Consider the following 12,174-nt stretch of genomic DNA (forward strand, 5'->3'; position numbering starts at 1 on the left):
TTATGAATTCATTTTGCTTAAAACAATTGTTAGTTGTTAAAAACTGATAATGAATGGCTGTGGTCAGAAGGTATGGCTTAATATTTACTTAATATTTATAATTAATACAAATATTACAATTTATAATTAATATTTATATGAATATTTACTTATTTATTTTTTAACATTTAGGGCATTTGAATTTATGCTGTAATAAAAGTGCATCATACAATGATATCTAACAAGACCATCAACAGCTCTCTTTTCATTAGGGAAAAACAGCATATTCAGCATCTTAAAACTGACTCCTGGTTCTTTGACAGCTTAGACTCAGTATCTGGGGGGGGGGGGGGAAATACAAACAAAACTGCAAAAGAAACAAAAAAGATTATGTTTGGGTTATTTTACATTCAAATATCTAAATATTCAATTTCCATGAAAGGAAGGATTATGATATACCTGTGAGCTGTGCATAAGAAAACACATTAAACCAGAATTAACTCTCATCTGCCATCCATGTCATTTGTAGGAAACTGTGATATTGTCATTACAGGAGCACTGATGCCTTGAAATACTCAAAATTCAGTCCTGCATGACAAATCAATACCACAGGCCAACTCTGATTAACCCTGACATGATGTGCTTGATGAATATAAATTGCAGTTAAACAGCTGTGATAGCAGATGCCTTTAAGAGCAATTAATTTATATAAAAAATACATTTCTAACAGTCATCTATTCTGAACAGCAAAGCACAGATTTCTGATCTGCAAGCATTAATAATTGAAAAAAAATAATAATCACTGTGTCAAGGAGGACAAATTTAAGACAAAACCTCCTCATGCCTGTAATGAGGGACACTGGGCATGGCATTCTACATCCCCAAGAACCTTCCCAGTCAAACATGAAACCTTAATAATTCTCTTGGAGTGAAAAAGAGATGGTTTATTGACTGTAACAGATTCCATGGCAAAGAGGAGCAGGATAGCTGCTGGATTTTTCCAGGTTTTACCTGAACATCAAGTGGCAAGTTTCAAGTTCCTACTTCGACTTGGCAATTAATGGATTAACAAATTGATTTTTTTTTTTTTTAATTAAGGTTTTTGGAGAAAAAACCATTAAAATATATTTCAAATGGCTGAGCTAATAGGGTCTTACAGTGGCATTCAGATTTGTAAACCAACTGCTCTGCAGTGTGAAGAGTTCTACCTACAAGAGAGCAGGGAGAACTCTTGGAGGAATGGCATCCCCTGGGGCTTCCTCTGATCTATAAGAAGCAAGAAGAAATTAGTTTGGTGTTTCCTGATGTCAACCCATGTTTATTTTTTGACATTTCAGGATGGAAAAAAGGACATCAGTGATTCTGGCTTTGTCCATGAAAAAAGTGCCTGAGAGAGTAGATTTCAAGTGAATCCTTCCTTGACACATAAAGGTCAGTTTTGAGTTTTACCTCTTCTGTCTTAAAGGTTCATCCTATGCCCTCCTGTAAATAAAGTAGAAATTTCTGCTTTTATTACCAATGAATAATCTAACATGGTCATAGAAGTTAAAGCTATCACTGGAAGAAAACATAGATAATATATTTCCAGCTGTATTCCAATTATTTAGGGTTGGAATTCAGATGCCTTCAGCATCCAGAGAAATATTCAGATCTAGAATTGAATTGTTTTGTTTTATTACACAAAACTGAGATCTACCTAAGAACTATTCTATTCTAACTCAAGTTAGAATAAACAATCCCCATCTTAGTACCATAGTAGAATGCAACTCAGAGGGAAAAAAAGAAATAAAAAAGGTTTCACCCTTTTGATGGCACAATGAACTCACATATCTGTTCTATTTCTTTTTTCTTACAATTTTATCTAAAGATAAGACTGCTCTGTGTAATTATTTGATTACATTAATGAAATCTCTCACATCCTTTGTGATTGGCAGCAAAAAAATGTTCAATGTGTGTCAATCTGCTCTCCTTTGAGGATCTTCTAGCTAGTCTTTGAATTTAAGATAAATTAAATGAAATCAGAATCAATTCTATTTCCAGTATAAATTTTCTTCATGTTTCAACACTGCCAGCACTGCAATTTGAATTAATCTATCCAAATTTCAAGCCTGGTTCTGATCTCTTTCCACAGTTTCTCACTCCAGCTACAGTCAAAGCAACAGGAATATATTTCAAGTGAGATCTCCTGTGGTTTATACAAGGCATAATTTCACCTCTAGGTGTTTATTAATTTCAACAGATGAAACAGGCACAATGTATTTTTAAGGTGTTCTAACCTTGTGGAATTTTTGTGTTGTTTTTTTTTGGGGGGGGGGGCAGTCAGTTTTGCTTGGGGGATATGAATTTGCTTAAAAAAAATTGATACAATAACTTTAGGGACACATTGAATTGCTCCATTTGAGCTTCTTTTTTTCTCAGGGATGGCTTTTAGAGCTACAACAACACCTTTTTTTAAATTATTTATTTTTATTTCTCTCTAGGAGTAGCCTGGCACGTTTTACAAACATACACCAAAATATTAAATTCCCCTCACTTAAGAGAACCTCCTGGTAGTGATCTGATTTTCCAAAATGCACAAGACTCGTGCCCCTGTGCTTGCTGAAGCACAAATGTTGCTTTTAAATGAATTCCTGCTCCGAAAGAACCAGACACTGATTTATGAAAGCTTTTAGAAATAATGTAGCACAGTGAGACATTTTTTGATGGCAACAGAAGCAGGAACTGGAGTTGAACCACACGTAGCCTGTGGCAAGAAGCAAATATCACAAGCTGCTCACAACAGATTTTTAATTAACAGGGTTTGCCTCCTCCAGATAGAGAGGATGATGTAAATCCCAGCACCTTCTCTGACTTAAAAGGGAAAATTGTCCATGTGCTTCAGCTGAGGATGCATCCCCCAGACCTGCAGGTTCCTCTCTGGGTTTAATAAGAGCATTGAATGCTGGATGAGCAGCTCTAATCACACAGCCTGCCTCTAATTTGGCTCCAGAGAGGCTTCCTTACTGCACAATGGATATAGATGAATGCTTCCATTTATACACTAATGAACAATAATGATGTGGAGCTATACATGCCAAGAGGAACAGACCCACCAATGTAAAGCAGGGCCTGGCATCCTGAAATGTATTTATTTCCCTGGAACCAAGTCAATACCCAGTGGCTGAGAACTGAAGCTTTATGTTGGACAAAGAAGTCCACATAAAGCAGCAGAGGCTCACATTTGGGAACCAGCTTGCCCAGCCTCTTCTGCACGTCCCTGCTCTTTTCAGACAGCACAATCCCAAGGAAGAACTTGTAGCTGGCTCTGTAAAACCAATATCTCACCAGCTAAATCATCAGTGCATGTGTTGGAAGCAGTTTCCCTCTAATGAAATCCTGCAGACCCACCTGCAGCACATCTCATGTGGCTTTGCCACTTCTGCAGGGTGGTCAAGGAGCATTTAGATGGAAAAGGAGAGATCTCCTTCCCAATTATCACACCTTCCCTGTATGTCTGACAAAGACAACTCAGAAGGTTGTAGCCAGCCTGCCAGGAGAAGCAGAGCTGTTCTTTTGAAGACCTTATAGCAGGCAGAGCAGGAGGTAATAGAAGCAAAGAAACAGGCCTTCTGGAAGTGTTAAAAATTCCAGATTTTCAGGGAATTGTGAGTCTTTAATACACAGTTTTTATTTCTGGGCAAGCTGGAGAGTGTTGGCAAGAAGATTCTGTAGAAAGTTGCCCTCTCTGTAATCTCCACTTCCCCATCTGTCCAGGTATGACCAGGTCAGGCCTACAGTTTTGCCAGGATAAAGACTAATAAATGTTTGCTAATCACAGAATTGGCTGGGTTGGAAGGGACCTCAGAGATCATCAAGTCCAAAATGCCACAGTGTGAGCAAGAGAAAAGATGAATTAAAATAGTTTCTAGGGATGTACCATACCCAGAGCTTCATCCATGCCTTAGGATTCTGCCAACACAGGGATTTTTGTAGCATTTCAGCTCCTGTCATCTGCTAGTGTGCAGAATCCTAGGAGAATGAGCCCTGTGACACTAAAAATCCATGCTTGAGGTTTTTTTGTTTGTTTGCTTTTATGTTGTGGACATTTCCATACAACTACCAGGTTATCAGTGCTGACCCATGGTCCCCTAAGGACCTGCAAAAACAACCTTCAAGAAGAAAGCAACTGGGAAGAAGAAACTGAGGGATAGGATAGGAAATACAACCCTACAGGGGTTGAAAAATAGATGATTAAGATAAAATTCTTAGGCAGCAGAAACCAGTTTAAGGTTGTCCTGCAGAGCTGTCACATCAGCATGTCTAGTGAGATAGGCACAACATGGAACTCTAATGACACAGGATCTGGAGACAGATGCAAAACATCCCTGGTTAAAGTAGCTCTGGTATTTTTGTTTGGAGCAGGAGTGAACTTTTCTTCTACACTCATCATATTTAACTTTATTTCATGGAGCAATCTGTCAATACTTGACCTGAACTCAAACAAGAAGATGGAACACGGTCCAAAGAAACCCCTGACATGCACACAGGATGGATTTGGAGTCCTCAGGAAGAACTGTTTCACTCTACAAAGCTACTTCTCTCTTTCTTTCCTTCTCATTTTCCAATATTATACAAGCCTAATTTAGAAGCTCTTCTCAAGTGTCCCCCAAAAAATAAACTCTAAAAAGGGTCACAAAAAGGTCATAGCCAGTAGTCTTTCAAACAGGTCCAAGCTACATGCATGCTAGAAGCAAAGGACCAAATTATATGGATGTAAAAACCTGGTATTGGGTACTATTTAGGTGTAGAGGCACCAGTCAACTCCCAGTATCATTCATCTTTGTTAAATGCCATTGAGAGATAATATTTATCCAGCTGAAACTGCTGCAGTGTTCTGAATAAAATGCCAAGAGGAATGCTAGGAAAATGCACTAAGAGACTGACAAAAAAATCCCCAAAACAGTCTCACTAATTTTGAGCTGCACAAGTAACATTAAGCTAGCAACTTTTAGTTCCACCTTTATTTACCAAACTGTGTATTTTTACTCTGCTCTCTCTTTCTGACACTTCCAGTGCCAGCTAATGCCTACCTTCTCCAGCTTTCTCTCCACCATCACTGAGCTGACACACACTAAAAAAAAATAATCAAGAGTTGTTCCTAGTTGCCTGATCTTGATGTTACCTGTTCCAAACCAAGGAAATGCAGAGAAAGAGGAAAAGAAAGGAAACTGGGGGGGAATCAAAGCTCAGCTCTAACACTGAAGCACTTCTCATGCCAGGAGATGGACAAGACAGTGTGGGGTCACTGCATTACTCCAGTTTCTTCATCTACAAAGCCAATCTGAACAGGGAGAGAGCCTTGAAGTGAGCTAAAAGCAGTTCTTGCTCCACAACCAGCATCTGAGATAGCAGCAGCATCCTGAGAACACCTGCAAACAGAATTTGACATTTACAATATGGGATTCCAGGCTTGCACAGAAAATACTGAGAGCAAGTGGAGGGCAGTCCTCAAGTTCTAAGCCACATGGCTGCATCTTCCTGAGGTTACTATGAAGAGGAATCAAAATCCTTAGGAGCAATTATTCCTGCTGGAATAATTAACACCCTGAGACATGTAGCTCTCTTCTTTCTCCTAACACTTTGCACAGAAAAACTTTGCAATCCCATCAAATAATTCGTCAGTAAATAATCACCACACTTGCCAGCAGCCTGCCTGAATTCAAGTTGGGAGTTCTTTATCCTTCAGAAAGTGGCTCAGATCGACAAGGATTTCCTAAACTTATTCAAAACATGAAGGCTTGCAAATGGCCTCTTAAAAGACTTACTAAAAAAAAAAAAAAAAAGTAAATTTTACAGATTTCCTAAGTAGTGAAAAGAAATAAAAGGGATGAAAAATTAAAAACAATTGATTGCTCTAACTAGTGATTTTTCCTGTTCCTCTTCTACACGAGCATGATACTCGTAGACCCTTCCATTCCAGCTTGTTCTAAGGGAAACCTTAAACTTGCCACAAGCTCCCTATGGAGTCAGCAGGTGGAAGGCTGTGTGGCTGGACACACACGAAGCAGACGGTGAAGCAGGACCTTGTGACCCATTTTGGAGGAGACAGTGACCCATTCTGGACGTGTCCCACACCCAGCACCCCTGGGTCCCACCACCTCTCATCTCCTCCAGACGGGAGCAAACACACAGAACCGACACCCAGGGTGAACTCCACGAGGTGAAGGAGGCAACCACGGGGGGGTGAAGCCGACGAGAGAGATGGGGAGGAGGAGAAAGGGACCCGAGGGTTACCTGCTGGGCTTGCTGCAGCAGCTCCATGCGTTCGTGCAAGATCTGGCTGTCAAACTCCCTGCTCTGCCTCAGGATCTGCCTCCGCACCTTCTCCACCGCCGCTCTCAAATCCTCCCGCTGGGCCTCGGTCAGCGACTCGCTCGCCCTCCTCCCTGGGTCCTGCTGCAAGGCGTTGTAGAGAGTGGCTTCCAGCTCCTGGATTTTCTAAGGTGACCCAAGTGACACGGACAGACAGACAGACAGACACGCAGACAAGGCTGCTGTTTGAATCCGGCAAGCGACCGACCCCACCGGCAGCGAGCGGGGCCTTGGGCGGGAGGGAAGGACAGACACAGACAGACAGAAAGCGGCAGCCGTGAGCAGTGAGGGAGCCATTCCACACAGAGTGCCCGGCACTGACTGACCTCAACCTTCCCTTCCTGCTTACACAGCCACAGAATCCTTTGGGTTGGAAAGGACCTCTGGGACCACCAAGTCCAACCCTTGATCCACTGCCACCGTGTTTACCAGACCACTGTGTGCCACATTCACTCTCTTCTTAAAAACCTCCAGGGATGGAGAATCCACCACCTCCCTGGGCAGCCCATTCCAATGCCTGATCACCCTCTCTGGAAGGAATTTCTTCCTAATATCCAACCTAACCCTCCCCTGGCAGAGCTTAAGTCCAAGGCCCCAACCTCCTTTCAGGGAGTTGTAGAGAGTGATGAGGTCTCCCCTGAGCCTCCTCTTCTCCAGCCTCAACACCCCCAGCTCCCTCAGCCCTTCCTCACAGGACTTGTGCTGGATCCCTTCACAGCCTCCTTGCTCTTCTCTGGACCTGCTCCAGCACCTCAGTCTCCTTCCTAAACTCAGGCAAATACTTATACACACTGTCAAAAAAAAAAAAAGGTGACAAAAGTGCCTCTGATGTTTTGGACTTTGAAGATTATCACTCAAAGTTCTCTCTGGCCTGTGTACCCCAGCAATGCAACGTGTGCCAGCTCCTCCCCTTGCGTTATCACCAGCCCAGGGGCATTCACAGCTCTGCTGGAGTTTACAGGTGGTTTTCATTTTTATTTCCTTGATTCTTCCTTGTCTACAGAAGCTTAGGTGAGCAACATTTAAACGCTTCTTTCCCCACCAAGAAACCTTTGATTCCAAGCCTTTTACACACCTCCTGCCTCCCTTCTCACATCCAACTCGTGGTTGGCCCCTCCTGAGTTGAGGGGGCCCAGAACTGGACACAGCACTCAAGGTGTGGCCTCACCAGGGCTGAGTACAGGGGCAGAATCACTGAGTAAATTATTCAGTAAATTATTCATTTCTTCTTTCCAAGGAAGATTCAGGCGCCGGGCCCGCACTCAACACGAAACCAAAGCCCCGAAACTCCGATGCTGAACGTTACGGGATGGACGCCAGGAGGTTCCCTGCAGCTGAACTGTGAAGCTGTCCTACCAGATGAAAATCCCCCAGGAAGAGCTGTGGACACCAGGAATCCCACACTGCCTCCATCTCTCTGGCCCTCACCTCCCTCCAACCCATTGCTCAAGCCCAACGCCACCGCTTTAGCTCCAAAGCCACGCGGAGAGGAATGCTCGCACGTTTGCAATCACTAAACCTTTGCCAACCTTGTGCTGTCTGCCAGATTCCCAACCAGATCCTCACCCACTGACCCAAAACTGCAGTACCAGAACCAGAACTTTGCATTCCTACTGAGAGCTGTGCTCCACAGCGTGAGGAAAGAAAGGAATCATGGCTGCGTTTCCCCCCTGAGAGGGGTTAGTATGGTCCTGTCCAAAACCAGCACCCAAACGGACCATATTTGGGTCAAGAGCATCCAACAACAGCCCTTAAGCCTTCCTAACACCTTTAGGGGATAGGTAATTCCATCCATATTTGATGCACAGCTGTGAAAAGAGAGGTTTGCTGAAGGTCACAGTGCCAGAAACACAACCCGCTCGCTTTCACCTCTGCTGCCTGCTCTGAGTTCTACACCTTGGCTTCTTTGCCAAAACCATTTTCCCCTTAAAATATGTTTACAGTGTAAAAAGAATTCTTTGTATTTGGTTTTCATGGTATTTCGATGCCCTGAAGTCTCAGTATTCACAAAGTTGGGTGTGAAGTATTACCAGTTCCTAAAAATTTCCTAATTGCTGAGCGAGTCCTGATTTTCTGCTTAACCTGAGAGGAGGCAAGGTTGCAGCTTCCCTTTTGAAAAGAAGTGAGGCTGGATAGGACAGCAAGGGAAATAATTGTATAGGAAGAACAGGGATTTCCAGCTTGGGTTAGGGTAGCAGCAGTAATATTTACAAACACCTTGGATACAGCAAAATTGGAAAATTTCTAAAGTAATTTCTGATGCAGTTTAACAGTGATAGTTCTGTGCACACACAGACCAGCTTCTCTCATTCCAGATGTACTAACAAGATGAGTACATGTTTTAGAATAAGAAATACAATGCAAAAACATTACAGTTCTAAATGCTATAATCCATTTCCTAGGTCTCCATTGAAGTAGTTTCGTATTTCCTAGTCTGGCAGAAACCCAAATCAATTACCAGAGAATTCTATTTAGAAAGAAAATAAAATTAAAAACCAACCCTGCATTTTATCAAATTTGTTCAAACATGAAAATTTAATGACTGATTTGTTCCTACCATGTATGCCTGGTCCAGAGCTTGCTTCCTGTAGTCCAATTCTTCTTCTAAATAACCCTTCTGTTTACTGAACAGGTCCTGAGCAATAATAAAAACAAGAGAGTGTTTGTTCTTTACCCTGATCCATGAAGAATCATAAAAGTCATCATTTTATGCGAGCTTTCCACTTGAAAGCAAATAAAATCTATAGCCAGGGACTGCATTCATCCTAAGGATATCTGGAATATCAAATTTACAGTATCAGCTCTTAAAATATGTGTATCTTATCTACAAGTTGTACCTATGAAATACACACACCCTTGTAAAATGTCCCTCCACAGCTTTCTTGTGGGCCCCTTCAGGAACTTTTTGCTTTGAGTTTTAAAATGCAGCTCACTGACTTTCACAGTTCCAGGAGCTATTCCTAAAAAATAAGCCCAGGCTGGGATTTTAGTGGCACTCAGTATGATGTGGCAAGAAAGTTGGGGACCTCTCAATGGTTTTCTGACCAGGCAAGCAAGATTGGTGACAGTGCTCTTGCAAAATGTGCCCTTAGACTGTTTTAGGATGATAGGAGGTAGAGCATAAAATAGTTAGAAAGAGGAGAAGCTCCTTAATTTAATATGTTGATAGAAAAATAAGAATTATGGAAAAAAACCTCATTTCCCTCAAAATAGAATAGAAGATGCAATACTACTGTGTAACACATATTAAAGGACAGTCCTGGTCCTAAAGTACCTACAAATCACTGTCACCAGACCTGCCCAAGTCTGTAGGGAGAGTCTGAGCTGCTAAAAGGTCCTAGAATAACAATGTCCCTTTTGCTTCTGTAAAAGTTGGCCAAAAAAAAAAACAAAAAAGCAGGAGGGAAGGACACAAGAATAGGATCTCAAATTCTTAACGTGGGTTCCAAGAACAACTGACCCAGAAGTGTCACACTAGAATATTATTCCTAAAGTAATTTCAAAATTAAGTCAATTGTTGGCAGTGCAGGCTCTCAGATTGCTGTGCTAAACAACAGCTACAGGGCAAGCCAGAGTAAGATTTAAAACATCACAGAAGAAAAAAAAAAATTGGGAATAAACCAAGTTAGAAAGGAAACTACTGTTTTCCAGTTCTTTTTAGAAAAGAATCCGGAATTTCTGGGTGCTTCCACTCTCCCAAAGAATCCAGAATTTCTGGGTGCTTCCACTCTCCCAAAGCTTTGCATTTTTCCCTAAGAATGAAAAATCAAGACATACCCAAAGTGGAAAGAATCAAACCTATGTTAAAGTACAACCAGGATGATTGGCTGCACCCAAGAGACAACACAACCTGAACACTTCTTTTTTTCTTGTGGCTCAAATATGCACTTTTTCAGTGGCCCTGGGCCAATAGCTTAATCTCCCTGTCTCTGTTTTCCATTCTTTAAGGTGAATTTAATGCTGCTTATTTACCTGTAAAAACACGTGGCCAGGATTCATCAGTGTTTGTAAAGCCACGTGGACAAACACACAGCATGTAAAAATAAAACCAGACAACTCCTTCCAAAACTGTCCAACATCACCAAAAAATGAGGTCAGAAGAGCACTGAGATTGCTGTACAAGGCAGAACTTCTGTTGAGAAAACTTTGTCTTAAAGCATGAAGAGCAAGAAAAGTCCTCTGGAATAAGAGGTTTTTACAACTTGTCCAGCAGCTGAATACCAGAGAGCAAAGGAATGACCCCAAGGTTATAAAGACCAGACTAATACACAGAGAAAGCAGAAAGACAATTTGGCTGGTTGATACAATCTCTAAAGTTACCCCTTCATGTCCCAATTTGTCCATATTTTTCTATTTTTTGTCTCCACAGTTTTGATAGTTTCCACCCCAAAAAATGCAAGCAATGAACTGTTCTAGAAACCTCTTGCCTATTTCACCATGAAGCCCTCTCTGCTAAGCAGAGACAGAGAGCAAACCAGCCTGTGCCAAAGTTCAGACACCTTCCCCTGAGATGAGTTTTGGCTAAATTAATTATTTTTTTTAGTTATTGCTCCTTACCTTTTCATTCTCAAGGTCTAACATCTTCTGTGTCAGTGCAGCTTCTGTCCCCTCTATCTGCTTTAACCACTGCACGAATACAGCAGTGGGAAGAGGAAAAAATAAATTTAAATTAAAATTAAAAAAAAACCAAAACAAAACAGCAGAGCTTTTGCAAAATTTTCACCCAATATTTTGCAAGTTTGTTGCAAACACTCTCAGGCTTATGCCTCCCCCCTTTTAATTTTGAAATTACAGATGAATGGGGCAAAAGAGGGGACTGCAGGATCCTCCTAAAAACTAACAAGGGGAGGCTGTTTTCCTTCAAAAAATTCAAAGGCTTTGCCCCCTTTCTGGTTCAAGATACAAAACAATTGAGTGAAGAATACAAAATTAACTTGATTATTTCCCACTTTATCAACCCAATGCTTCTTGGCCTCATTTGCAAACCCACCACATGACTTCAGGGCATCAGTCCTGCATTTTTCCAGATGGCAATTTAAACCCAAGACAAGGTGGCAAAATCAGTCCTTTATTTTTCCCAGTTTCCTGCACCTCCAAAAAAATCTATGGAGGAGCACAGAGCACTCAGAACTTTTTCAGTCATCCACAGAATTGGGCCCAAATTGGACCCTGGTGCTCTTGATTCCCAGAGGACACTGTTCCCAGGGCACTTCTGATCATGAAGTTCAGTGGCTGCTTAGTTGTTCAATATTTTATTCTCAGGGAGTATCTCCCAAACGCTTATTTAAATTTTTAAATTGAGGTTTTTTCTAAATTGCATTTTACCTCAAGGCACCACAATCCCACCAAAGTCAGGTAAGGAGGAATACATGGCTCCAATCCAGATAAATTCAGCATAAAACCAATGCTTCCCTGGCAAAGCCAGGTGGTGCCTTAACAGGTTATGGTCAGATTTTAGGCAGACAAACATCTGAGCTGAATTCTACCTTTTCACAGAGGGAAAGCACAGTCACAGCTTGGATTATTGCAACCTGTTCTTCATTTCTCAAATTCTAAAATACAGAAAAAAAAAAAAAAAGAAAAAAAAAAAAAAAAAAAAAAAAAGAAAGAGATGCGTTTTTAAATTGGGCTGGAAATCCATCCTACAACACAAGCTGCAAATTTTAACTCACTTTAAAGAATAATCCAGCTATGAAATTCTGCATTTTATAAACATGCCCAGAAAGAAACCCATGATGGAAAGTACTGAAAGCCCAGCAAAGGGTACTCCACTATCTCAGTACCTCATTTCCACAACACTTCTGCAGCAGTTCATTATTCAGTGGTTTCTGGTAAGGAATTCTG

General features: G+C 41.4%; 1 protein-coding gene across 8 annotated transcripts in view; it reads right to left on the bottom strand.

The window, feature by feature from the left end:
* JAKMIP1 (janus kinase and microtubule interacting protein 1) overlaps positions 1-12,174 on the bottom strand; it is a 122,424-nt gene that overhangs the window by 12,627 nt on the left and 97,623 nt on the right. For all 8 annotated transcript variants that reach the window (XM_071743993.1, XM_071743991.1, XM_071743996.1 and 5 more), the window contains 4 exons: positions 11,817-11,882; positions 10,888-10,956; positions 8,888-8,965; positions 6,253-6,456 (listed from right to left, as the gene is read on the bottom strand). In XM_071743993.1, coding sequence (XP_071600094.1) covers positions 6,253-6,456; positions 8,888-8,965; positions 10,888-10,956; positions 11,817-11,882 — 417 coding nt within the window. The remainder of the gene's footprint in view (positions 1-6,252; positions 6,457-8,887; positions 8,966-10,887; positions 10,957-11,816; positions 11,883-12,174) is intronic.

This window comes from Heliangelus exortis, chromosome 4 (genome assembly GCF_036169615.1).
Source record: "Heliangelus exortis chromosome 4, bHelExo1.hap1, whole genome shotgun sequence".
NCBI classification, from domain to species: domain Eukaryota; kingdom Metazoa; phylum Chordata; class Aves; order Apodiformes; family Trochilidae; genus Heliangelus; species Heliangelus exortis.